The sequence below is a fragment of the Callithrix jacchus genome, chromosome 22 (genome assembly GCF_049354715.1).
Source record: "Callithrix jacchus isolate 240 chromosome 22, calJac240_pri, whole genome shotgun sequence".
NCBI lineage: Eukaryota > Metazoa > Chordata > Mammalia > Primates > Cebidae > Callithrix > Callithrix jacchus.
Window position 1 is genome coordinate 18,548,667 of NC_133523.1, and position 26,433 is coordinate 18,575,099.

Genomic DNA, 26,433 nt, shown 5'->3' on the forward strand with positions numbered 1-26,433 from the left:
TTAAACTATTATTACATATTTACTCTTAAAATACTTGACTTGCTAATTCTGTACATTTCTGCAGATATAAGAAACTCCTAGAGATGACAATAAATATGTTAAATGTATTTGGAAACGAAGAGTTAAGTTTCCATGGAGACTTAAAAACAGATCAATTGAAAATGGATATTCTGCTTAATAAGCTAAAACATAAGGTAATTTAAAAAAAAACTTTTATTTTATCTTAAGGTCTAAGTTACATGTGCAAGATGTGCAGGTTTGTTACATAGGTGTTTGTTACAAATGTGTGCCATGAGGGTTTGCTGCACCTCTCAATCCATCACCTAGATACAAAGCCACACATGCATTAGCTATTGATCTTGATCCTCTCCCTCCCAACCCCAACGGCCCCTGGTATTTTTTCTTCCCCTCCCCGAGTCCATGTGTTCTCATCATTCAGCTCCCTTATAAGTGAGAACATGCAGTGTTTGTTTTTTTGTTCCTGCATTAGTTTGCTGAGGATAGCAGCTTTGATTTCATCCCTGTCCCTGCAAAGAGCATGATCTCATTCATGTTTATGGTTCCACAGTATTCCATGGTGTATGGATCCCACATTTTCTTTATCGCACCTATCACTGATGGACATCGGGGTTGATTCCGTGTCTTCGCTGTTATGAATAGTGCTGCAGTGAAATACACATGCATGTATCTTTATAATAGAATAACTTAGATTTCAGCATAAGGTAATTTTAAATCAGTTTGGGATTAAAAATCACATAATTTGGGGAAATATTAATAATTTTAAAAATCCAAATTCTGCCAAAATATGTTTAAGGAGGTTTATTCTGAGCCAATCTGGTGACTGTGGCTCTAGGTTACACAATCTCGAGAGATCCTGAGGATATTTTATGAGACAGTCACCTTACAGTTTGACTCTGTACATTTCCAGCAGACAGAAATTAATTGTAGGGAAAAATAATAAATCAATATGAGGAAGGCATATTTGGTTCAGCTTGAAAGTGGGACATCAAAAAGAAGTGGCTAACAAGCCAAAGGTGGGTTTTAGAGATTTTTTAGGTGACAATTGGTAAAGAAAGTTAAGTTGTTGTCTAAAACTTGAAAACAGTAGAAAGGAAAGCCTTAATTAAGATAAGGTGGTTATGGAGGCCAAGGTTTTTATTATGTAGATAAACCCTCATAGCTGGCAGTCTTCAGAGAAAACAGAGGGTAAACGGATCTTTTCAGACTTGAAATGCATTAGGCCCTTAGTTAATCTTCCGTAGATCTGGGAAGATCCAGAGCGGGAGAGATTGGGCTACATTAATGAAGACTTTTCACAGATGCCGTTTTCCCCACAGAAGACAGCTTCATGGGGCCATTTCAATTTCTTGGTCCTGGCTCTGCGGCAGCCATTTCAAAATATGTCAAAAAAATCTATTTTGGGGTAAAATATTTTTATTTCCTTCAGCTTCTGCTGTCTGTGATGCTGTACCAGAATCAGGTTAGAAAGTAAACCACGTTGCCGGGCGCGGTGGCTCAAGCCTGTAATCCCAGCACTTTGGGAGGCTGAGGCGGGTGGATCACGAGGTCAAGAGATCGAGACCATCCTGGTCAACATGGTGAAACCCCGTCTCTACTAAAGATACAAAAAATTAGCTGGGCACGGTGGCGCATGCCTGTAATCCCAGCTACTCAGGAGGTTGAGGCAGGAGAATTGCCTGAACCCAGGAGGCGGAGGTTGCAGTGAGCCGAGATCGCGCCATTGCACTCCTGCCTGGGTAACGAGCGAAACTCCGTCTCAAAAAAAAAAAAAAAGAAAGTAAACCACGTTATAAGAGTTAATAAAACCCATCGGATGAGATTTTACAGTTTGAAGGGTATGATTCCCCAGACGCTTTAGATAGAAATTGCGGCAAAAGAAAACAAGGTCTTATTCCTTGTTATAAATCTCTCAGTGCTTTAAGCAGTAAAAGATTTTTTTGAATTTTCATTTAATTTTATTACAGACTTGATATTAATGAAAAAGACAGTTTTAAAAATACATAATTTTGTCTATTAAAAGGACATGCTGTCTATTCTCTTATGTCTTGAGCCTTGACCAGTGATCTGAAACCAAGCAGTACATGTCTCCAGATCACTAGTACCAAATAAATTTGGGGGGGATAGGTAACAGATTTATTGAGAAATAATTAACAGGCCATGCAATTGACTCATTTGAAATACACAATTTGTTGACTTTTAGTATGTTCAGAGAGTTATGCAATAATAATTACAATTCATTTTAGAACCTAAATCAAGAGTAAATCTTTTCATCACCCTAAAAGTAAACCCCACATCATTTAGCCATCTTCACTAGCCTTCCTCCCTCAGCCCGAGGGAACCACCACTTTCTTTATATAGATTTGCCTATAAGCCTCTGAAATAAAAATCAATTAGTCTACTGTGACTGACTTATTTTATTTAGCAAAAGTTTCTGTGCGACCCCCTTGTAGACCCCTGCCCGGTACCCGACCCCAAATAACAGCTCGAGAGTTGGGAGCCGAGTTCAGGTTTATTGGGACCAGCGGGCAGGCCAGGGAAGGAAGGCGATCGGGGGCTGGCTGCGACTGCGCAGCTGGGGTAGGAGGGTTTTATAGTGGGGTGGACGGGGCATGGACACAGGGCTGGCGGAGTGTCGTAGGAGCTTAGGATAGGCTGTCCGTCTCTGGGCAGACTGCTGAGGTGGCTCAGAGGGTTACATGTCGGTTCAGGATAGGCCGAGGCTTGGCGGGCTTTCCTGCTGCGATGATTGGCTGCTTGTTGTTGCTGGGCAGAACAGAGCAGGCTTGGCGGGCTTTTCTCAGGGCAGCAGGAAGCCTGGGGGGAGGGTGGGGGCAAGAAACCTGGGGGAAAGATGGCGGGACTTTCTACCGAACAGTTTCCATGCTGCATCTATGTTGTAACAGATATTGATGCAGGGTTTTTGCTCTTTGGTTCAGCTAAATCTGGGCTCTTGTCTCATGACCAGGAAAAATTAGGCATGCAGACACATTGAAGCATGGGGAGGACGGAATTTATTAAGTGAAAGGAAAGCTCTCAGCCAAGAAAGGGGTCCTGCAAACAGATTTTCACCTCACAATTGAATATCAGGACCACCACATATGAGCTGAAGAGGCCAGGCTCCCCTGCATAAGGTGTGAATTCCTGGTGGCTCCACCACATTTCCCCAGTGCATGTGGGCCTCCAGTCTGCTACCGGCATGTCCAGGCAAGACCCTGTGCAGGTTCTTCTCTTGTCTGCAGGAAATCTCTGGTGTAAACACTTGAGGGGCTGGTTGGAGGTTCTCCAGAGACCCTTCCATATCTGCCTAAGCATTTTGCTGTCTCCTGCTTCTTTCAGTATCTGTACTTAATTTCTTCTTATTGCTGAATAATATTCCATTGTATGGAGACATCTAACATGTTATTTGCCCATTCATCTGGTGAATGGACTTTTGGGTTCTTTCCCACGCAAAGGTGATGGACCTTTGGATTCTTTCCCCTTTTTTGACTCTTATTAATAACGCTGCTGTAAACATTTATGTATGCGTTTTTGTGCTTGCATATGTTTTCGTTTTTCTTGAGTGGATACTTACAGCTGGAATTTCTGGATCATATGGTCACTTCATGCATCACCTTTTGAGGAGCTGCCAGTTTGTTTTTCAAAGTACATCTACCACTTTACACTCCCAGCAGCATTGTATAAAAGTGTTAATTTCTTTCCATTTTTGCTGACACACATTTTCTCTTTTTTATTGAACAAAGATTTCATCCTATGGCGTGAAGTGATAACACATGGTGGTTTTGATTTACATTTTCCTGATGACTAATTACATTAAGCATCTAGTAATGTGCTTATAATCCATCTTTATATTTTCTTTGCAGAAATATCTATTCGAAATCTTTGCCCATTTTTTAAATTGGGTTATCTTGTTCTTTATATATCCTATATATGTAAGTCCCTTATCAGATACGTGATTTTCAGATATTTTCTTCCACTCAGTGGCTTGCCTTTTCACTTGTTGATAGTGTCTTCTGAGGCACAGCAGTTTTCAGTTTTGAAGTCCACTGAATCCACTTTTTCTTGGAAGTCATAGCTATGAGAACACTGCCTAATGCAGTCACAAAGACTTATGTTGACGTTTTATTCTGACAGTTTTATAGTTTTAGCTGTTACAGTTAACTGATTTATTTTGAGTCAGTTTTTAAACATGATATTTGGTGAGAGTCCAACTTCATTTATTTTTCTGCATGGGAATACTCAGTTGTCCCAGCACCATTTGCCAAAAAGACTGTTCTTTTCCCATTTTGTCCTTTTGTTAGCCTTGTATAAAATCAATTGACTGTAAATGTGCAGGTTTATTATTAGATTATCAATTTTTTGTTTCCTTATGTGTATTCTTATGCTGGGACCAAATGAAAATTTTTTTTTTTTTTTTTGAGACGGAGTTTTGCTCTTGTTACCCAGGCTGGAGTGCAATGGCGCGATCTCGGCTCACCGCAACCTCCATTTCCTGGGTTCATGCAATTCTCCTGCCTCAGCCTCCTGAGTAGCTGGAATTACAGGCACCCACCACCATGCCCAGCTAATTTTTTGTATTTTGAGTAGAGACGGGGTTTCACCATGTTGACCAGGATGGTCTCAATCTGTTGATCTTGTGATCCACCCACCTTGGCCTCCAGAAGTGCTGGGATTACAGGCTTGAGCCACCATGCCCGGCCCAAATCAAATTTAATGAGAAGATTTTTCAATCAGATTGCATATTACCAAGTTATCTTATGTGAGGATAAAAGTCAAATGTAGCGAGATATCTTTAAGTTCACCTTTTGTATCTCAAAGGATTCTGTAGCCAGCTTATACCTTACTTACTCTAAGAAATTATGGGAAGTCAGGCTTACAAGACAGAGTTTATTTCTGGTGTTTGTTTGTTTGTTTGTTTCGAGACAGAATCTCACTCTGTCGCCAGGTGCCAGGCTCACTGCAACCTCTGCCTCCCAGGTTCAAGCAATTCTCCTGCCTCAGCCTCCCAAGTAGCTGGGACTACAGGCGTGCACCACCACGCCCAGCTAATTTTTCTATTTTTAGTAGAGACGGGGTTTCACCATGTTGACCAGGATAGTCTCGATCTCCTGACCTCGTGATCCACCCACCTTGGCCTCCCAAAGTGCTGGGATTACAGGCATGGGACACCGCGCCTGGCCTTATTCCTTTTTTTCTCCATTCAAACATTAGTGGACTTTGGGAGATCGATCCAAGATGGCCGACCACTAACAGCTCAGGATTGTAGCTCCCAGTGAAAGCTCAGAGAATGAGACGATGCCACACTTTGAGACGAATTTTCGTCACTCACCGATTAGACGATTCCCAGTGGAGGAATCCCACGGGTCGCCAGCGCGACTCTTGTGGCCGCCGGAGCAGTTTTGCCGGCATCTCAGCGCAGCAGCTCTTCATGCAGAGCCAACGGGACCGCTTCCCCTACTGACCGGAGTTTGGAGCTCCGGGAAGTCAGAGCCGCTTGTTGCGGACTCAAGAGGGAAGCCAGACCAGAGATTCCCGGGCAGAAGAGCACCATCAGTTTTATCGCTGCTATTTAGGCTGCCACAGTGGGTTGCTCCGATCCCAGCACTGGGAATCAATAAGTCGGAAGTCGACTCAGAAACCTAATTAGAAAGACGGTTCATCTACAATGAAGGGAAAAAAACAGCCTAAGAAGGCCGAGTATACTCAAAATCAGAACCCATCAGCAACAGAACAAGCCCTGATGGAAGAGGACTCAACAGCAACGGAACAAGCCCTGATGGAAAAGGACTCATCAGTAACGGAACAAGCCCTGATGGAAAAGGACTGTGTTCCATTATCTGATAACGATATCTGGGACTGGAACTAAGATCCAGAACAAATAAACTCAATAGAGCTCTCCATTTTAAACACACAAAATATACATTATCCACAAAATCTAACGATATATCTAAAGATATAAAAAGACTCAAAACAAGGGGATGGAAAAAAACTCACCAACCAAATGGAGAGCAAAAATAAATAAATAAAAAGCAGGAGTTGCAATTCTCACACTTAATAAAATAGATTTCAAAGCTACAAGGATGCAAGGGTAAAAGGATTAATGCAACAATAAGAGATCTTAACACCCAGATACATAAGACACATAATGAGATTTAGATTCAACAAGACAAGAAATTGATAACGATATCCAGGACTTGAACTCAGAGCCAGAACAAATAAACACAATAGAGGTCTCCATTTTAAACACATAAAATATGCATTAACCACTTTAAACACTCAAAATATTGATCGGCCATTATTGAAACCCATTTTAGGAATGAAGTAATATTTCTTTTTCCCTCTTTTTCTTTTTTTCCCCTTCTTTTTCTCTTTTTCCCTCAAAAAAAAAAAAGAAGAAGAAGAAGAGACACCAGAGGGCTTCGTCTCGCTACTCTGCCTCCCTCTGTCTCCCTCATACTCCCCCATCTTGGACTTCTAGCCTCTAGAAAGGAAAAAAAAGAAAAGAAAAGAAACAGAGATGCAAAGCTCTGCTTTCTAGCTCAGTAGAGAATTCTTAGAATAAAAAAAAATTAACTCATTTCAAGGAAAACTTTTAGGAGTGCAGCACTTAATAATCAGGTAATGCTTAGGCAATTTATCAGAGACGAATAGTAGATGAATATTTTGAATTTCAAATTTTCAGAGCCAAAGTGTGTGCTATAGAGAAGCATTGTGGTATAACATAGTGATGGGATGGTCTTCACTGGTCCACACAAACAAGCTTGAAGTAAGGTAAAGGAAACGTTGCATTGGCTTTCTTAACACTCAAAGCGCGCTATGTTTATTTTACTTCTGCGAAGATTAAAAATAATTCCATAATGTTCCCCTTATTTCCTGGTTGAGAAAAAGAAAATGAAAATGAAATACTAGATTGATGAATAAATACTTAAAGCTTCTTCTTTAGAATTTTATTTAATAGAAATCAGGTAAAGGTCTTATTTTAGTCATGTGACCAAATATTTCTAGTTGTTTTTTAAATTTCATGTCTTCTTGCTCCCTAGTTTATTTCCTAACTTGAGGGAAAATTCTAAAGAGACACCCTTGCCTTGTTATCAGAGCTTATAATTGAAGGGGGTTTCAGGAAAAGTTCCTCCTCACCAGCTTATGTCTCTCTCCTGGTTATCTGCTGCTTCTCAATGATTGTCATCAGTAAATCAATCTCAACATTTACTAGATCCTACTTAAAAGGGCACTCTTTTCTGCTGCATAGGTTATGTTTTCTGTTGTCCCTTTTTAAAACTTATTTTTCTATCAATTACCCACAGTTTTGTGGCTTAAAAGAAAAAAAAGTTAATTTTGTTCATGAATCTGTGGTTTGGAAAAAGCTTGACCAGGAAAGCTTGTTTCTGCTTCCCTCAGCTTCCCCAGGAACAGCTGATCAGTTGGGGAAATGGAAGCCTCTGAAGCTTGGCTCACCCACGTGGTTGATGTTGGCAATTGGCTGGAACAATGATTGATGCTGGCCATTGGCTGGAACAATGATTGATGCTGGCCATTGACTGGAACCTTGGTTGGGGCAGGCAGCATGAACACTGGCACTCCCACGCTCTCTTTGTGGCCTGAGTTTTCTCACAATCTGGGGGTTCAGTTCAAAGGAAAAGTAGTCTGAGATAGAGAAGCCACATGGTATCCCTTTTACAGCATTCTATTCATGAGAAGGGAGTCAGTAAGGTTGACCAATATTCTGTTTTTTAAAGGGATGAAAATAGCTTCTCTTTTGAAGCAATTTATTAACTTTGACCTAAATAACTCAATATTATATTTCTGAAACCTTTTTGACAAATTATGGGAAATGATAATGAGAGAAGGGGGTGAGACACTTTTTATCAACATAACTTAGTGCCATTTAAAAAGGAACAAAATAAACTCTCAGAAAAGTGAAAGTAAGATCAAGTGGGAAAGTTCTGTGGCAGAGATGATAATAGCAAGGAATATAATTCTGTGACTTAACTTTGTGGCCTTGATTTTGTTCTTGAAATGCTGAGTAATTTAGGGGTTCATATTTGAAGAATCTACTACATTATAGATAGTATTTTATTTTAAGTAAACGCATTTCAAAATTTGCTGTTGGTTCTGTATTATTCTCAGCCGACTTCATTATCAAGCTGTATTATTTTATTCATGCAGTTGGATGATCTTATAGCAGAGAAGGAAGTTCTATCTTCAAAACATGCCAGTTTGGCTGAAGACAATCAGGTTATTCAGCAGGAGTTATTATCTATGAAAAAAGTGCAACAGGAATGTGAAAAACTTGAGGAGGATAAAAAGATGTTAGAAGAAGAAATATCAAATCTTAACACACATATGGAAAACAATATGATAGAATTTGATACAGTACAAGAATATAAATCAGTGCTAGAAGAAATGGCAAAGCAGGCATTAGAAAAATTAGAAGAAACCCATTTACAGGTTAGTTTTTAAAATCAGGTAAGTTTATCTGTAATATGCTTTCATTCCTTTCACTGCAAATTATATTTTGGGTATGTATACATTGTATTTCCTCTGCATCTCTCTTTTTTTGTTTGTTTGTTTTTTTGAGACGGAGTTTCGCTCTTGTTACCCAGGCTGGAGTGCAATGGCGCGATCTCGGCTCACCGCAACCTCCGCCTCCTGGGTTCAGGCAATTCTCTTGCCTCAGCCTCCTGAGTAGCTGGGATTACAGGCACGCGCCACCGTGCCCAGCTAATTTTTCGTATTTTTAGTAGAGACGGGGTTTCACCATGTTGACCAGGATGGTCTCGATCTGTTGACCTCGTGATCCACCCACCTCGGCCTCCCAAAGTGCTGGGATTACAGGCTTGAGCCACCGCGCCCGGCCCCTCTGCATCTCTTATAACAATCTGCTTTGTAGATTTTTAGAAAAAAAATGACATCTCTTTTCCCTTTTAAATATTTAAATTTTTATTATTATTATAACAAAATCAACCTTTCAGAGTAATGACCCTCACTATACAGTCATTTGATTATTAAGACTAGTTGGCAGAAGATAAAACTGTGATTTGGAAATTATGTGATACTTTTGAATTGGTCTTAAGCTACATTGTTCATTGCTCAGTTTTAAAAATGATAAATGTGGCTCACAACTGTAATCCCAGAACTTTGGGAGGCCAAGGTCGGTGGATCACGAGGTCAGTAGATCGAGACCATCCTGGGCAACATGGCAAAACCCCATCTCTACTAAAAATACAAAAATTAGCTGAGCGTGGAGCCACATGCTTGTAACCCCAGCTACTGGGGCAGCTGAGGCAGGAGAATCACTTCAACCCAGGAGGCAGAGGTTGCAGTGAGCTGAGATCATGCCACTGGACTTTAGCCTGGCAACTGAGCTAGACTTTGTCTCAAAAAGAAAATTATAAATGGATTATATTACTTTTTATATAACCAGATTACATTAATACTAACATAATAATGATTTTTAATGTTTATAAATCAGACTGAATTCTGAATTCAGTTATTAGTTTTGTTGATATTGTTGATAAATATTTTAACCTTCAGCCTTTTTCAATGGATTTAAAATTGTTCTCTGAACCACTGACTCAAAATGGAAGACAATAAATATATGATAATTAGGTTACAATTGTTTTAAAAAGTGTATACTTTTTATTTGTTTTAGAAAGAAGCAGAATATGAAAAACATTTAGAGCAGTTAAACAAGGATAAGGCAGCTTCACTAAATAAGAAGAAACTCGCACTCCACCACGTGAAATGTGAACTCTCCAAAATGGAAACTGCTTATGAAAAGGTTACAACCGAATTAGAAGAATATAAGGAAGCCCTTGCATTAACATTAAAAGCTAACACTTCCATTTCAAAAAAATGAATGAAGTAAGTCAAAACATACACTCATAGAAAATAAAATAAGCTCATCGAGTTGTTTTGAACATGTAATTTTTAGTGAGATGACTTCAGGAGATGAGTAGGAAGTGAATGCTAATCTGATAATGTAATTTTGAAAAATAGTATTAATAAGGAACCTTACCTTTAAAATATTAGTTAAGGATACTTTCTGTCTCTCATTTTCTTTCTTTCTTTTTTTTTTTTTTTTTGCTTTTTTTATAGCTTTTTTCCCCTGAAAAGCCTCATGTAATTAACATGATCTATTAGTTTTTTTTACTACATATTTTTGAAGCTTTATAATTAATAAAGTGAACTTGTTAAAAAATTACTTGTCAGGATTTCCCTAGATAGAAATATTAATGAGTTTAATTTTTTTTTTTTTTTGGTGGATCACAACCTAAACCCAAAGTGTCAAATGGTCCTGCTGCTCTGGGCACATCCTGACACTCAGGCATAGAACTGTGTTTGATTATGATCTTTAATATTATCACTAGAGGGTATCTCAAGACAGACTATTTGGGTAACATTTTCAAGACGTTACAGAAAGGCATTTTTGTGAAATAGGGAATAGTTATCACAGGAATGAAAACAACTATAATTTGCAAAGTGGTTAAAAAACAACACCTTGTTCAGCCTGAGGAGGGTGTGGAAGGCAGAAAGTACAAGCCCGCTTCAAATGCCTTGATCAGTGTCAGAAGTAATTACCTTCAGAGATGCTTTAGTTCTTTATATTCATCAACCCAGCCATCTAGTTCTCCCCTAGGAGTTGCTGCTCTGAATTATTCCTCAGTGCCAAATGCCTATTTTTTTTCTAGATAGTGGGTGAAATGTACAAGGGTGAAACCTGAAACTTGTGGTTTACAAACACAAATAATTGTAGCTTTTTTGGTTCATTTTAGTTTTCTTAATCTACATTATTTAAGGGCATAATATGATGTTTTAATATAATTATTTATAGTGAAGTGGTTCTTATAGTCAAGCAAATTAAGATATTATTTCCTCACATAGTTACCCTTTAAATACAAGTATTTCTAGTGGAATCTTCAGAGTCTTACAAGTAGAGCCAATGTAGAAAGCAGCAAGTGTTGCCTGTTGAGCCGTACAACACTGATAGCCATTTCTCTTCCCTGTCTACTTTGAACTGCTTGTTTAGTACCTGGGAAACACATCTACTTCTTTAGAACAATTTTAAAGTGTAATTGCTTAAAACAGATATGCTCCCACACATCTTTGGTATTAAAACACTTCTGAAACTATTCCAAACAATACAAAAGAGGGAATCCTTCCCAGATCATTTTAGGAGACCAACATCATCCTGATACCAAAACCCAGCAAAGACTCAGCAAAAAAAGAAAACTTCAGGCCAATATCCATGATGAACATAGATAGATGCAAAAATCTTCAATAAAATACTGGCAAACCAACTGCAACAGCACATCAAAAAGCTTATCCATCACGATCAAGTAGGCTTCATTCCAGGGATGCAAGGCTGGTTCAACATACACAAATCTATAAACATAATCCACCACGTAAATAGAACCAAAGACAAAAACCACACGATTATCTAAATAGATGCAGAGAAGGCCTTTGACAAAATTCAGCAGCTCTTTATGCTAAAAACTCTCAATAAACTAGGTACTGAGGAACATATCTCACAACAATAAAAACTATTTACAACAAACCTACAGCCAATATCATACTGAATGGGCCAAAACTGGAAGCATTCCCTTTGAAATCTGGCACTAGACAAGGATGCCCTCTCTCACCACTCCTATTCAATATAGTGTTGGAAGTTCTAGCCAGAGCAATCGGGCAAGAAAAAGAAATAAAGCGTACTCAGTTAGGAAAGGAGGAAGTCAAATTGTCTCTATTTGCAGATGACATGATTGTATATTTAGAAGACCCCATCGTCTCAGCCCAAAATCTCCTGAAACTGATAAGCAACTTCAGCATAGTCTCAGGATACAAAATCAATGTGCAGAAATCACAAGCATTTCTATACACCAATAACAGACTAACAGAGAGCCAAATCATAAGCAAACTCCCATTCACAGTTGCTACAAAGAGAATAAAATACCTAGGAATACAACTAACAAAGGATGTAAAGGACCTCTTCAAGGAGAACTACAAACCACCGCTCAACAAAATGAGAGGACACAAACAGGTGGAGAAACATTCCATGCTCATGGCTAGGAAGCATCAATATCATGAAAATGGCAATATTGCCCAAAGTAATTCATAGATTCAATGCTATCCCCATCAAGCCTTCTTGATCCCCAATGGCCTTCTTCACAGAACTGGAAAAAACCACCTTAAACTTCATATGGAACCAAAAGAGAGCCCACATAGCCAAGACAATCCTAAGCAAAAAGAGCAAAGCTGGAGGCATCACACTACATGATTTCAAACTATACTACAAGTCTACAGTAATCAAAACAGCATGCTACTCTTACCAAAACAGAGATGTAGACCAATGGAACGGAACAGAGGCCTCAGAGGCAACGCCACACATCTAAAACCATCTGATCTTTGACAAATCTGACAAAAACAAGCAATGGGGAAAGAATTCCCTGTTTAATAAATGGTGTTGGTAAAACTGGCTAGCTATGTGCAGAAAGCGGAAACTGGCCCCCTTCCTGACATCTTACACTAAAATTAACTCCAGACAGATTAAAGATCTAAACATAAGACCTAACACCATAAAAACCCAAGAAGAAAACCTAGGCAAAACCATTCAGGACATAAGCATAGGCAAGGACGTCATGACTAAAACACCAAAAGCATTGGCAACAAAAGCCAAAATAGACAAATGGGATCTAATTAAACTCCAGAGCTTCCACACAGCAAGAAACAATCATTAGGACCAGGAATTAACAGAATGGGAAAAATTTTTGCAGTCTACCCATCTGATAAAGGGCTAATATCAAGAATCTACAAAGAGCTGAAACAGATTTACAAGAAAAAAACATTCATCCAAAAGTGGCAGACATTTTTCAAAAGACGACATATGTGAGGCCAACAAACACATAAAAACAATGCTCATCTTCACTGATAATTAGAGAAATGCAAATCAAAACCACATCGAGATACTACCTCATGCTGGTTAGAATGGCGATCATTAAAAAATCTGGAGACAACAGATACTGGAAAGAATGTGGAGAAATAGGAACACTTTTACACTGTTGGTGGGAGTGTAAACTAGTTCAGCCATTGTGGAAGACAGTGTGGTGCTTCCTCAAGGACCTAGAAATCGAAATTCCATTTGACCCAGCAATCTCGTTACTGTGTATATACCCAAAGGATTATAAATCATTCTACTTTAAAGACACATGCCCAAGTATATTCATTGCAGCCCTGTTTACAATAGCAAAGACCGGCTGGGTGCATGGCTCCCGCCTGTAATCCCAGCACTTTGGGAGGCAGAGGAGGGTGGATCACGAGGTCAAGAGATAGAGACCATCCTGGTCAACATGTGAAACCCCGTCTCTACTAAAAATAAAAAAAATTAGCTGGGCATGGTGGCATGTGCCTATAATCCCAGCTACTCAGGAGACTGAGGCAGGAGAATTGCCTGAACCCAGGAGGCGGAGGTTGCAGTGAGCCGAGATTGTACCACTGCACTCCAGCCTGGAGCCTGGCAGCAGAGTGAGACTCTGTCTCAAAAAAATAAATAAATAAATAAATAAATCCTGGAGGAAAACTAGGTAATACTCTTCTGGACATCACACTTCTTAATTAATGTATGGATAAATCTTCAAAAGCAATTGCAAGAATCACAAAAAATTGACAAGTGTGACCTAATTAAGCTAAAGAGCTTCTGCACACATGAGAAACTATCAAGGGAATGTACAGACTCCTACAGAATGGAAGAAAATATTCACAAACTATGCATACAGCAAAGGCCTATTACCCAGAATCCAAAAGGGACTTAAGTCAACAAGCAAAAAATAAATAACCCCATTAAAAATGGGCAAATGACATAACAGACACTTTTCAAAAGAACACATATAAGTGGCCAAGAAACAACATATTAGCAAATGCTTACCATTGCTAACCATCAGAGAAGTGCCAAACAAAACATCAGTGAAACACCATCTCACACCAGGCAGAATGACTTTGTTAAAAAGTCAAAAATAAAAAATAAAACAACAACAATAATAATAATAAAACAGAGTTGGGGAGGCTGTGGAGAAAAGGGAACAATTACACACTGTTGGTGGTAATGAAGATTAGTCCAGCTACTATGGTGAGCAGTTTGGAAATTAAGCTAAGAATGGGCCGCCGCCGCCGCCGCTGCCGCCGCGCTCTCGCTTTGCCCGCCGCCGCCTAAGCAGGGCCGGGGCCGGGGCCAGCCACCGCCGCCGCTGCCGGGATGCCGCGGGTGTATATCGGCCGCCCGAGCTGCCAGGCCCGGGAGCACGATGTGGAGCGCTTCTTTAAGGGCTACGGGAAGATCCTGGAGGTGGATCTGAAGAACCGATATGGTTTTGTGGAGTTTGATGACCTGCCTGATGCAGATGATGCTGTTTATGAACTGAATGGCAAAGACCTTTGTGGTGAGCGAGTAATTGTGGAGCATGCCCGCGGCCCACGGCGAGGTGGCAGTTACGGTTCTGGGCGCAGTGGATATGGTTATAGAAGAAGTGGCCGAGATAAATATGGCCCTCCTACTCGCACAGAGTACAGGCTTATTGTGGAGAATTTGTCAAGTCGGTGCAGCTGGCAAGACCTAAAGGATTATGTGCGTCAGGCAGGAGAAGTGACTTCTGCAGATGCTCAGAAGGGACGCAAAAAGGAAGGAGTGATTGAATTTGTATCTTATTCTGATGTGAAAAGAGCTTTGGAAAAGTTGGATGGAACTGAAGTCAATGGCAGAAAAATCCGATTAGTTGAAGACAAGCCAGGTTCCAGATGACACCGGTCCTACTCCAGGAGCCGGAGCCATTCGAGATCTCGCTCTCGAAGCAGACATTCCCGTAAGAGCAGAAGCCGAAGTGAAAGCAGCAAAGCAGCCATTCTAAGAGTAGATCCCGGTCCAGGGCAGGCTCCCACTCACGGAGCAAGAGCCGGAGCCGAAGCCAGAGTCAGAGCCGGAGCCGAAGCCAGAGTCGGAGCTGGAGCAAGATGGAGAAAAGCAGGAGCCCAGCAAGGACAAGAGCTGCAGCCGCAGTCGCAGCGTCGGCAAGAGCCGAAGCAAAAGCAAAGACCAACCCGAAGAGAAGATCCAAAACAATGACAATGCTGGGAAACCTAAGAGCCGGAGTCCTCGCAGGCATAAAAGTAAGAGCAAAAGTCGGAGCAGGAGTCAGGAGAGGAGAGTGGAGGAGGAGAAGCGAGGGAGTTTGAGCAGGGGCAGGAGCCAGGAGTAGGGCAGGGGCCAGAAGAGCCTCCGCCAGAGTCGGAGCCGGAGCAGGAGCAAAGGGGGTAGCATGGCATGAGCGGGAGTAGGAGCCACAGCAAGAGCAGGACAAGAGGAAGGGCAGGAAGAGAAGCAGGGAGGAGAGCCGCAGACGCAGCCTCAGCCATAGCAAGAGAGGAGCAGAAAGCGAGGCAGCAAGCGAGACAGCAAGACGGGCAGCAGCAAGAAGAAGAAAAAGGAAGACACTGACCGCTCGCAGTCCAGATCGCCATCCCGCTCTGTTTCAAAGGAGCGGGACCATGTCAAGTCTGAATCCAGCCAGAGGGAAGGCGGAGGGGAGAGTGAGAATGCTGGCACCAATCAGGAGACCCGGTCCAGGTCGAGATCCAATTCCAAATCGAAGCCAAATCTTCCATCAGAATCACGCTCCAGATCAAAGTCAGCTTCAAAAACCCGATCTCGGTCCAAGTCTCGATCCGGGTCTGCTTCCAGATCACCCTCCCGGTCTAGATCTAGGTCCCACTCAAGGTCCTAACTGGCCACGACCACAGCTGGAACTACCCGAGGAGTCTTTTGTACACGTTTGGTAGCCGTAGCACATGTGATTGGAGTAGAACATGTCACTGCTGTACATTTTTAACTCCCCAATGGTGTGTCTATAATTGTTCAATCTGAGTGCTTCCTCTCAGTAAAGCCTCCTGGCGCCAGGCCTTCCTGCTCCACTGAAAAAAAAAAAAAATTTCTCTTTTGAAAAAATCCCCTTTTACTCATGGCCCACAGTAGAATATCCAAAACGCCTTGACTTTCAGGCCTGGCCTTTCCTACAGGGAGCTCAGTAACGTGGACGGCTCTAAGGCTGGAGGTAGGTAGGTATGGTGAGTTCAACCATTTTTGCTCTTGAATTGATGCCCTTCGATGTGTGCCATGTAGTGAAAGTGCTAACTCTTAAGTTTCCGACCACTTTGGTTTCATATTTTTGGACTTAACAAAGTTGTGAATAGCACAGCCAAGGAAAATTGATACCTGCAGTAACCCATAGGAAATAAACTGTCGAGTTCCATAGTCTGGTATTGTGATTATATTGTTTTATATTAAAAAAGAAAAGAAAAGAATTTTTTTTAATTTTATCTTTCCCTATCTTGCAAAATATAGTGACCCCTGTTTCCATTAAATTTGAATAAAGACAAAAAAAAAAAAGAACTAAGAATGACCATTGGATGCAGTAACCCCATTACTATACTAGGTGTATACCTAAAGGAAAATAATTCATTGTAAGAAAAGGAAGCAGGCACGTGCAGGTTCATTGCAGCACTGTTCACAATAGCAAAGACATGGAGTAAACCCAGGTGCATCCAACATAGATTAAAAATCCAAGGTAGATTGGAAAATGGCATATATACTATGGAATACAGTGCAACCATAAAAAGAACAAAATCGTGTCCTTTGCAGCAACATGGATACAGCTGGAATCCACCATCCTAAGCAAACTAATGCAGAAACACAAACCAAATATCTCACGTTTTCACTCATGTGGGAGCTACACATTGGGTTCACATTGTCATAACATGGGAACAATAGACACAGGGAAATAAGAATGGGGAGGGACAGAGTGGGCCAGGACTAAAATCTACTTATTGGGTCCTACCCTCACTACGTTTGTGATGGGTTCAATTGTACTTCAACCCTCGGCATCCCTCAAGATACCTTTGGAAGAAACCTTCACAGGTACCACCTTAATTTAGAATGCAACGTAGAAAAAAAAAAAAGAAAAATTTACTATACAAAAAGTTTAAGTAGAGAATAAAATTTTTTTTAAGAAACAATTTATTGAAGTAAAAAATAGGGCCAGGCGCAGTGGCTCAAGCCTGTGATCCCAGCACTTTGGGAGGCCGAGGCGGGTGGATCATGAGGTCAAGAGATCGAGGCCATCCTGCTCAACACGGTGAAACCCTGTCTCTACTAAAAGTACAAAAAATTAGCTGGGCATGGTGGTGCGTAATCCCAGCTACTCAGGAGGCTGAGGCAGGAGAATTGCCTGAACTCAGGAGGTGGAGGTTGCGGTGAGCCAAGATTGCGCCATTGCACTCCAGCCTGGGTAACAAGAGCGAAACTCTGTCTCAAAAAAAAAAAAGAAGTAAAAAATAGATTAAACTTTTATAAACTTAGCAGAGCTTTGTCAAGAATTTCAAAGCGATGCATTCAATGCAAAATGTGGCTTTATTTGTTTAATATTTGTACTAATAAAACAGCACATTTCTAAAATTATGTATATGCAACAGACCAATATTAAATGTATTTTTGTCATATAAATCTAAACAGCATTACACAGATACATCCTCTATTGTCTAAACTTAAAATAAATAGAAATTTTACTTTATTTATATGATTATTTTTCTATTTAAGCAAACTTCAAGTTATGTCTAGTCAGTAAAAATACTAAAGGCCACATTTTGTAAGTGATATGTTATTCTCATAATGGCTTTTAACTTAAACATTATTATTATTAATTTTAGGTGAAGCTGGATTGTGAAGAACAAATAATTAGAAGAACAAAGAAAAGTATGTTGCCAAAATTTATTAAGTTTATTTTAGAAATAAAGCGTAAATAGCAAATGGCATTTTTTTTCATTTTGGTGTTAGTAGATACGATGTTAAGTGTTTTTTTCTTACACCCATCTAATGAAAGATGTGAAAACAATTTTCACAGTGAAAAGTATACTTATGCACCATTAATTCATCGTGTTTCACAGCTTTAAAACTTCCGATAAGTCTAAGCATCTAGTTTTTACTGGCTTTCCGCTTTCTTCACCTTTGCCATCCTCATGAAACTGCAGCCAGTACACTGAAATGATTCTCAGAAAACAAAGGCATCATTGGCTTCTCGGGGCTTCGGTAGAGATTAAAGGCCAACAGACTGAAGACTTATTTAAAAGTAGTCAGCTGGCCGGGCGCTGTGGCTCAAGCCTGTAATCCCAGCACTTTGGAAGGCCGAGGCAGGTGGATCACGAGGCCAAGAGATCGAGACCATCCTGGTCTACATGGTGAAACCCCGTCTCTACTAAAAATACAAAAAATTAGCTGGGCATGGTGGCACATGCCTGTAATCCCAGCTACTCAGGAGGCCGAGGCAGGAGAATTGCCTGAACCCAGGAGGCGGAGGTTGCTGTGGTGAGCCGAGATCGTGCCATTGCACTCCAGCCTGGATAGCAAGAACGAAACTCTGTCTCAAAAAAACAAAAAGAAATAGCTAAGCAATAACCATTCATAAGCAGTCACTTTACAGGTGACATTTTAAATCTCCTGTTATTTACTTTGTCATTGGATTGCATTTGTTCTCAGGAAAGGTTCCAAATTTTTCACTATGGAATAAGCCACCCAGGTCAATGTGATTCTTGTCAAGTTACTCAACCTTGTCTGTTGCCACTTACCACACTCTGCCCTTTGCTCCCGCACCAAACTAGATGGAGTAAAGCTCCACAGAGCTGTTCCTCACCTCAGGCTCTTTGCCTTCGCTTCTTCCCTCTGCCTGGCAAGGTTTCCCTTGTGCTTCAGGCATCAGCCTATATATCGCTTCCACCAGAAAGCCTAAATATTGACACAAAACGGATAGATGTCCCTTCTGTGTGTTCCAGTAGTGTCCTGCTGTATACCTGTCACAGGGTCTATGACTCTATACGGACATTGCCTGCCTGTCTGTTTTTTGGTTATAGCGTACGATGACCTACCATCTTCATCTTGTAATTCCAGTGCTGGTTCTGGTACCTCAGCACATGGCTGTTGAGTACATAAGTGAAGATGAAAATGCTCAATTTAGTCACAATTATAATTAATTCCATGTGTAAATTAATAGTAATTTTGTATTATAATCGTATATACATATTTCTCATTCTTATTAACTGATAAATTTCTCAGCTCTTTAGTTTTTAAACTCACACTTAGTTAACTGAAATTCCTTAAGTAAAGAACATAATTCTTTCTTTTTCTTTCCAGCTGTTGCTGTATTGCAGTCTTGCTCCTGTCTACTTTCTTCTCTAAAATCCACTGATAAACCACATCTAATGAAGAGACTATCTAAACCATAAAATCTTAAGGAAAAAGCATATGATTTAAAAAGGTCAAAACTTTATTAATGGGATTTTTACATGACATTTCAATTGTTTCTCATAAAATAAATAACATCACAGTCTTTACTAAAGTAGAATATTTTCAAATCATGTGTATAATGAAGATTCATATGGTATTTTATTTTTTTAAATTTATTTATTTATTTTTATTTTTTTGAGACGGAGTTTCACTCTTGCTACCCAGACTGGAGTGCAATGGCACGATCTTGGCTCACCGCAACCTCCGCCTTCTGGGTTCAAGCAATTCTCCTGCCTCAGCCTCCCAAGTAGCTGGGATTACAGGCGCGCACCACCATGCCCAGCTAATTTTTTTATTTTTAGTAGAGACGGGGTTTCACCTTGTTGACCAGGATGGTCTCGATCTCTTGACCTCGTGATCCACCCGCCTCGGCCTCTCAAAGTGCTGGGATTACAGGCGTGAGCCACCAAGCCCAGACTCATATGGTATTTGAAATGATTTTTTTACCCTTAGTTTAAGTGGATCTTGCAAATGAAAACCAGCGTTATTGAGTTTGACATACTCAAATTGCCCAAATGTCAGCTGTTTAAACAGCCAAGCAACCAAATCACCATTGATACTTTCGTAAAGGCCACTGAAGTCTTCTTTGCATTTGACAGTTTTGATTGCTAGTAATAAAGGAGGACCTGCCCCGTTTGCCCATGCTAATGTTATGATTTCCTTTCTGTAGTTCAACAGTGTTTTGTGTGAAGATACTTTGAGGCTCTGTAAATATCTGGTTACTCCTCAGAACCCACTAGATTTGGCATTTCATTAATGACTTGTATTTGAACAATTATTACTGTGATGGTTGCCAGATGACTATATCCTTATTCACTCCTTTGTTCTCAAGGGAGAAACAGAACCAATGAATAAGGACGAGAGAAAGCTTATGATTTTGGTCCTCCAATTGCCCAGGATTAGCCCAGTGGTAGACATTTCAAGCTGACTTTATGTCTTTTTAATTTGTCCCTGTTACTCTGTCAGCACGTTTTTACTTTCTGGCACAAGATGTTCCCAGCTAATTTTGTATTTTCTCTGCCCCAGCCCTGGCATGAGTGATTTTCTTAGAAGCAGAGGTGGCTCCAACAAGGAAGCCCAGGCGAGCCCTCCCCAGCGTGTGCCCTTTGTCCCCAACAGAAGAACCGCGGCTGCATCCACTGAGGTACGAAGAAACTGGCAAAAGGCCTTCTGGCTGTCTGGGAACAGTCCTTATGTGTACCCTGGCTCAGCCTAGAAGGTTCCGGATTAGTCTTCCTGCAGCCTCTGTGCTGTGTCTCTAGATCGGCGCTCTGTGGGAAGGCCCCTGGGAGACCCAGCAGCACAGGGTGTCTCATCTGCCAAATGTCCCTCATTCCTTTCACTCTGAGACTCAGGAATAGAAGAGATTGCATGTCCAGGCAGTGCCAGGCCACCTCACTGTCTCCTTTGAGATGGGCCCAGAGGGACTTGGGGGATGAGAGTAAAGCAGCCTGAGGCCATCTGTCCCTCCCTGTGTCTTGGAGGAGAGGCCTTATGCCAAGATAACCCCCAGGGCCTGACCTCTGGGCAAGGAGGAAGGGTCTGTGGGCTGAGGGGGATGAGACTTTGAGCACCGCTTCTCAGGGGCCTGGTCAGGGGACCATGGTCAGTGTTGACCTGGTCCTCAGGACATAGTCAGTTGGGACCTGATCAGCAGGGACCTGGTTAGTGGTGAAGGCCTCATCGTGGGGACCTGGTGACCTAATCACTGGAAGCCTGGTCAGTGGGGATGTGGTCAGTGGTAGCCTTATTAGTGGTCCCTGATTGGTTGGAACATAAACACTGAAAACCTGGTTGGTGGGGTCTATACCATATACTAGGGGCCTGGTCAGTGTGGGACCATAGCGGCTTGGAGCCCAGTCAGAGAGGGTCCAGTCAGCTGGGGACTGATCCACAGAGAATTGTTCAGTTGGGGTCAGGAGAGTGGCAACCTGGTAAATTGTGGTCTTGTCGGTGGGAACCTGGTCAGTGGGGACAAGGTCAGTGGGAAATTGGTCACTGGGGTCTGGTCCTTGAGACCTATTAAGTGGGGGCCTAGTTAGGGAGACATGGTCAATGGGGACTCAGTCAGGGGGTCTAGTCAATGGAGGAGTAGTCATTAGGGGCCCCATCAGTGGGGACCTGCTCAGAGGCACCTGATCAGTTGGCCACTGTGTGACCTCAGGCAGGGGATTTGTCTGTGGAGCCTCCCTGCCTCCATCTGTAGGGAAGGTGAGTCAGGCACCCTGGAGGGTTGCTGGAAAGAGAACATGAGAAGATGTGTTGAATCCAGCACTAGAACTTTACACGCGACCTGGGTTCTACCTAGAGAGGGTGCCAGCCCTCTCTGCTCTGCCTGGTGCCCTCCTCTGTCTGTATTGCAAGGACCACCCTTGGTGGACAAGGCTGAGATTGGAGAACACCTGTGGAGGCTGTAATGCTGACCCAGGGACTGATAGTGACAGTAATGGGGACTTGAGTGCACCCATGAGTGGAGTAGCTAGGCCTGACCAGAGAAGCAAGACACACACACACACACACACACACACACACACACACACACACAGAGAGAGAGAGACACACACACACACACACAGAGAGAGAGAAACACATTACATGCACACCTATCAGTTCAGGGGATAGAGGACACTGACTTAGCCCTGTTGATTCAGGCAGGTTCCCATTTTGATGGGTTGTGTCACCCTGTGATGTTGCCGTTGCTGAGCTCCCATAGCCTGTGTCATGGAGCAGTGAGAGACACACAGCAGTGTCTGTGACTGGTTCTGAACGCAGAACTGTTTTCTAGGCAAGAGGCACATCTCAGCACAGCTGACTGATTAGGCTCAGGTGAGTGGGACCTGCTCTTTTCTTCCTCCTGGCTTGGGGGCAGTCACTATCAGGTGGGTGGTTTTGGCCTCTGGGCAGCTACTGAGGGTGATCCCTGAACGCTCACCAGATGCCTGTTCTGTGCTGACAGTTATCTCATTCATCCTTGCAGCAAGGCCATTCTGTATCTCCTCTGGACACCCCCAGGACCACCCAGGAAAACGCCATCAGGGCCCTGTCACCAGGCCCAGTTCAATGCCATGATGACCAAGATGAATGTCCAGAGACAAATCCCCGGCATGATGCCTGCATCTGACCACCCTTGGTGGGTAGTGACCAGCACCACATGGAAGAAGCCAGGGCGGCATGCAGCCAGCTGGGCCTTGGGAAGTTACTCTGAAAGGGGAAGATGGTCACTTTGAGGTCCCTGAAGGAAAGAACACGGCATCCTAACAACCCTAACAGCCAGCAGCATGCCATACATCCTCTCACCCAACCAGTGGGACAGAGGCCCCCTCCTGGGACACATGACCCTTACCTAAAGGATCCTGGCCCAGTTGGGCCTCATCCTGAGCCCTGGAGGGGAGGGGCACCATGGCACCCCAGCAACAGCCAGGATTATCACCCAGGGGACTCAGCCTTCGGTGGCCCTGGCCAGACTTAAAATTTGACCCAAGACAGGACAAGCTCACTCAGAGCAGCATGTCAGTACCTGGAACCTGTGCATGCCAAAGCTGACTCAAAGAGCAACCAGCCACCTCTGCAAGGGTGTGTTTGGAGCAGGTGGACCAGTCACCAACCTCACCCACTCAGGGAAGCAGGGAGGCCAGGTTCCGACAGCCTGAGTGGCCACCACCTGATGAGTAATGGAGAGAAGGCCTGAGGAAAAGCAGATGGCACTGGGGCCCTACCTCCGGGCATAATAACTGATTTATCCTGACTGGCAGTGAGTAAGGTTGGTGGCTGGTCCACCTGCTCCTGGCACACCCTTGCAGAGGTGGTTGGTTGCTCTTTGAGCCAGCTTGGCCTTGCCTGGCATGCACGGGCCTCAGTGCAACAACTATGATGCAAATGGAGCCACACAGAGGACGTGAGCAGCAGGCTCAGGAGCAGGGTGTGCGCTGCCTTTGGGGCTCCAGTCCATGCATCAGGGCTCATACAGCATTGTGGGCTTTTTGGGTGCCAAGAGGCAGACAACAGGCCATCTTGAGGAGAACTTTATGTTCAAGAGCAGAAGGGCCCAATCAGGTGGATGAACCACACAGCCAGCTTCTGGGCATGGGCACAGTGCCACACCTTCCTTCACTTCTTGACATGCCCCACCAGCACTGAAGAGACAGTCTGGAGACAGGGCAAGAGGAAGACAGAAAAATGAGATGGTGAGTGCCATCTTCTTCTTGACCCCAAGCCCACCGGCAGGGTGGCTCTCAGTCTTTAGGAGTGGGAGAGCAAGATTGACAGTCTTGAGTGCTTCACCAAGACGATGGACAGCAGGACACTCAGATCAACATCACAGCTGGTGAGTCGACGTGGAAGCAGATGATGGTGACAGACTTTAAGAAGAAGAATCAGCAGGTGATCAGTTCTTCAGCCTCAGCCAGGCCTTGAAGCTGGAGCAGGCCATCCACTTAACCAGAGGTGCCTTCAACACCATCAGTGAGATCTTTGCTGATCATCCCAGGCAGGACCCTGGGACCAGTCATGGACCTATTCGTGCTCTCTCAGGGACACCTGGCCAACATCCTGGACATCATCCACATCCATAAGGAAGCTCTTACCAAAGTCACGGAGAGCAGGCAACATGTGGCAGAAGGGAAGACAGACATGCAGAGGCCGAGGATGTCAGGATCACAGGAACAGGATTTCTTTGGCCACTTTGGCTGAAATTCATCACTTCCCTTCAACTCACGTGAGAGACTTGAAGTCACAGATGCAGCATTTCTTTCAACAAAAGATACTATTTTTTCAAAAAGTCAACCAGGAATTGATAGTGTTGAACGACCAGATATTTGACTGTGGACTTTCTCCAGTTCAAGGATACTTTATACCGCAGAATAATAACACTGTCAGTGAGCCAGCGCCAGCTGTCGGTGGTAGTACAAGCGTGGTTTTGTGCTCAGCTGAAACCCAGCTGAACACAGAGTTGTGTAGGAAACAGTTAATATGGTGATAGAATAGAAACAGCAGCAAACATTAACTAAATCACGCTGTAAATGCCTACACTACCACTGTTACTCTCCAAGAATGATAATACCACTTACCTTACTGCTTTTTGACGTATGAGTATTTTAGTGTGTATGCTGTACACCTCAAACCCTATGAAGAGTCTCGAAGAAGCTGGTGGGATAAAGCCTGCTGTGGATGTCTTTATACTCAAAGACTGATGATGCAATTCGAGTATGCATCCCACCAAATCCCATGTCGAGTTATACTTCCTAATGGTGAAGGCAGAATCAGCTGTCAGGTGATTGAATCGTGAAGGCAAATTTCTCATGAGTGATTTAGCACTGTCCCCTTGCTACTGTCCTCATCGTTATCAGTGACTTCACCTGAGATCTGGTCATTGAAAACAGTGTCATCCGCTCCACTCTCCGAGTTTTCCTCTTGCCATGTGAGACCACTCACTCTTTTTTTGCCTGCCAAGATGATTGAAAGATTTCTAAGGCCTCCCAGAGGCAGAAGCCACTGTGTTTCCTGTCCACCTTGTAGAACCGTGAGCCAATTAATCCTCTTTTTCAAAATAAATCATACAGAAAAAGGCAGATGAAGATGAAAGCTTTGCTACAAAGATACCTGAAAATGTGGAAGCAGCTTTGGAATTAGGGAATGGGCACAGGTTGGAAGAGTTTGGAGGGCTCAAAAGAAGACAGACAGATGATAAAATGTTTGGACCATCTTGGAGATGGGTAAATGGTTGTGCCAAAAATGCCGACAGAGACACGGACAAGGGAAGGGCGGGCCGAGGAGGTCGGAGAAGGAAACCACGCTTTCTGGAAGATGTCTTCCTGTTGGGTACGGAAAGCTTACACAGTGCCTGTACCATCACTGCACCTTAGAAGCAGGGACCTTGCTTTTTATTTCAAAGAGTCATAGGCAAAAGAGACTGTAGCCCTGACTCAGATGAGACTTTGGACTTTGTAGCTTTGAGTTAATGCTGAAATGAGTTAAGACTTTGGGAGACTGCTGGTAAGGCATGAATGTGTTTTGCCTTCATGAGGTTCATGGGGTCAGGGGCAGAATAATACGGTTTGTCTCTGTGTCCCTACCAAAACTCATGTGGAATTACACTTCCTAATGTTGGAGGTGGGCCTAGGTGGAAAAAGATTTAGCCATAAAAGGGTATGGGTAGATTCTTCACGAATGATAAAGCACCATCCCCTTGATGCTGTCCTCCTGAGAGTGAGTGAGTTCTCAGGAGATCTGATTGTTTAAAAGGCTGTGGAACCTCTTTCCTCACTCTGTCTTGTTCCTACTCTTGCCGTAGGAGACATCTCATTGTCCCTTGGCCTTCTGGTGTCGTTAGGAGGCTCCCTGACTCCTCCCAGAAACAGAAGACACTATGCTTCCTTCACAGCCTGCAGAAAGCTGAATCAACTAAACCTCTCTCATTTATAATAATACTGAAAATTACAACTGCAGAGTGGAGCTGTGAAATGTCTTCAAGGCCTTTTTCTGTTTGTCTTGACTGTTAGCACAGGGCTTCTTTATAGGCCAGTTTCTGAAGTCTTCTCAGATTTTCCTTTTCAAATGGGGTTTTGTGTTATCAATACACAGCCAATCTGCTGTAGAGATACCTAAAAAAGTAGAAGCAGGTTTAGAAGTGGGTAGCAAATAAAAACTGGGAGGGTTTGGAGGGATTAGAGAACAGCAGAAAGATGGGAGTGATTTAATCATGGACGGGTAGGGGTGGGAGTGGAAGGAAAAAGGGGTGGGTAAAGTGGGGAGGTGTAGGGTGGTGGGAGGATGGGGTGTAGTGGGAGTGGGGAGTAGCCAGCTGCAGAGGCACAGCTTCATGGAAAACCTCTACTAGGGCAGCACGCCTGTGGCTTTGCAGGTTTTAGCCTCCACGGCTGCTCTCATGGACTGAGCTGGTGTTGAGTGCCTGTAGCTTTTCCACACTCAGGTGCAAGCTCTTGGTGGGTGGGTCTATGAATCTCGGCTCTGGAGGGTGGTAGCCACCTGTGTGGGGGCTCCAAGCCCATTTTTCCCTCTGAACTGCCCTAATAGAGGTT

At 42.9% G+C, this 26,433-nt stretch overlaps 1 protein-coding gene and 1 pseudogene across 14 annotated transcripts in view; both read left to right on the forward strand.

The window, feature by feature from the left end:
- Window positions 1–26,433, forward strand: part of LOC100414647 (ankyrin repeat domain-containing protein 18A) — a 98,616-nt gene that overhangs the window by 33,070 nt on the left and 39,113 nt on the right. For 9 of the 13 annotated variants that reach the window (XM_078361920.1, XM_078361919.1, XM_078361921.1 and 6 more), the window contains 8 exons: window positions 65–194; window positions 8,185–8,466; window positions 9,671–9,882; window positions 17,767–17,812; window positions 19,244–19,367; window positions 20,423–20,540; window positions 22,048–22,222; window positions 22,374–25,213. In XM_078361920.1, the coding sequence (XP_078218046.1) occupies window positions 65–194; window positions 8,185–8,466; window positions 9,671–9,877 (619 nt within the window). In that variant the 3' untranslated portion in view covers window positions 9,878–9,882; window positions 17,767–17,812; window positions 19,244–19,367; ... (1 more) ...; window positions 22,048–22,222; window positions 22,374–25,213. Of the gene's footprint in view, window positions 1–64; window positions 195–6,700; window positions 6,790–8,184; window positions 8,467–9,670; window positions 9,883–17,766; window positions 17,813–19,243; window positions 19,368–20,422; window positions 20,541–22,047; window positions 22,223–22,373; window positions 25,388–25,685; window positions 26,118–26,433 lie in introns of those variants that run through there. The other 4 variants (XM_078361926.1, XM_078361924.1, XM_078361923.1 and 1 more) reach the window with 4 other exon arrangements.
- On the forward strand, window positions 14,175–17,025 carry LOC100388462 (uncharacterized; annotated as a pseudogene). The gene has a single exon (XR_091297.7). The product of XR_091297.7 is annotated as an uncharacterized LOC100388462 (transcript).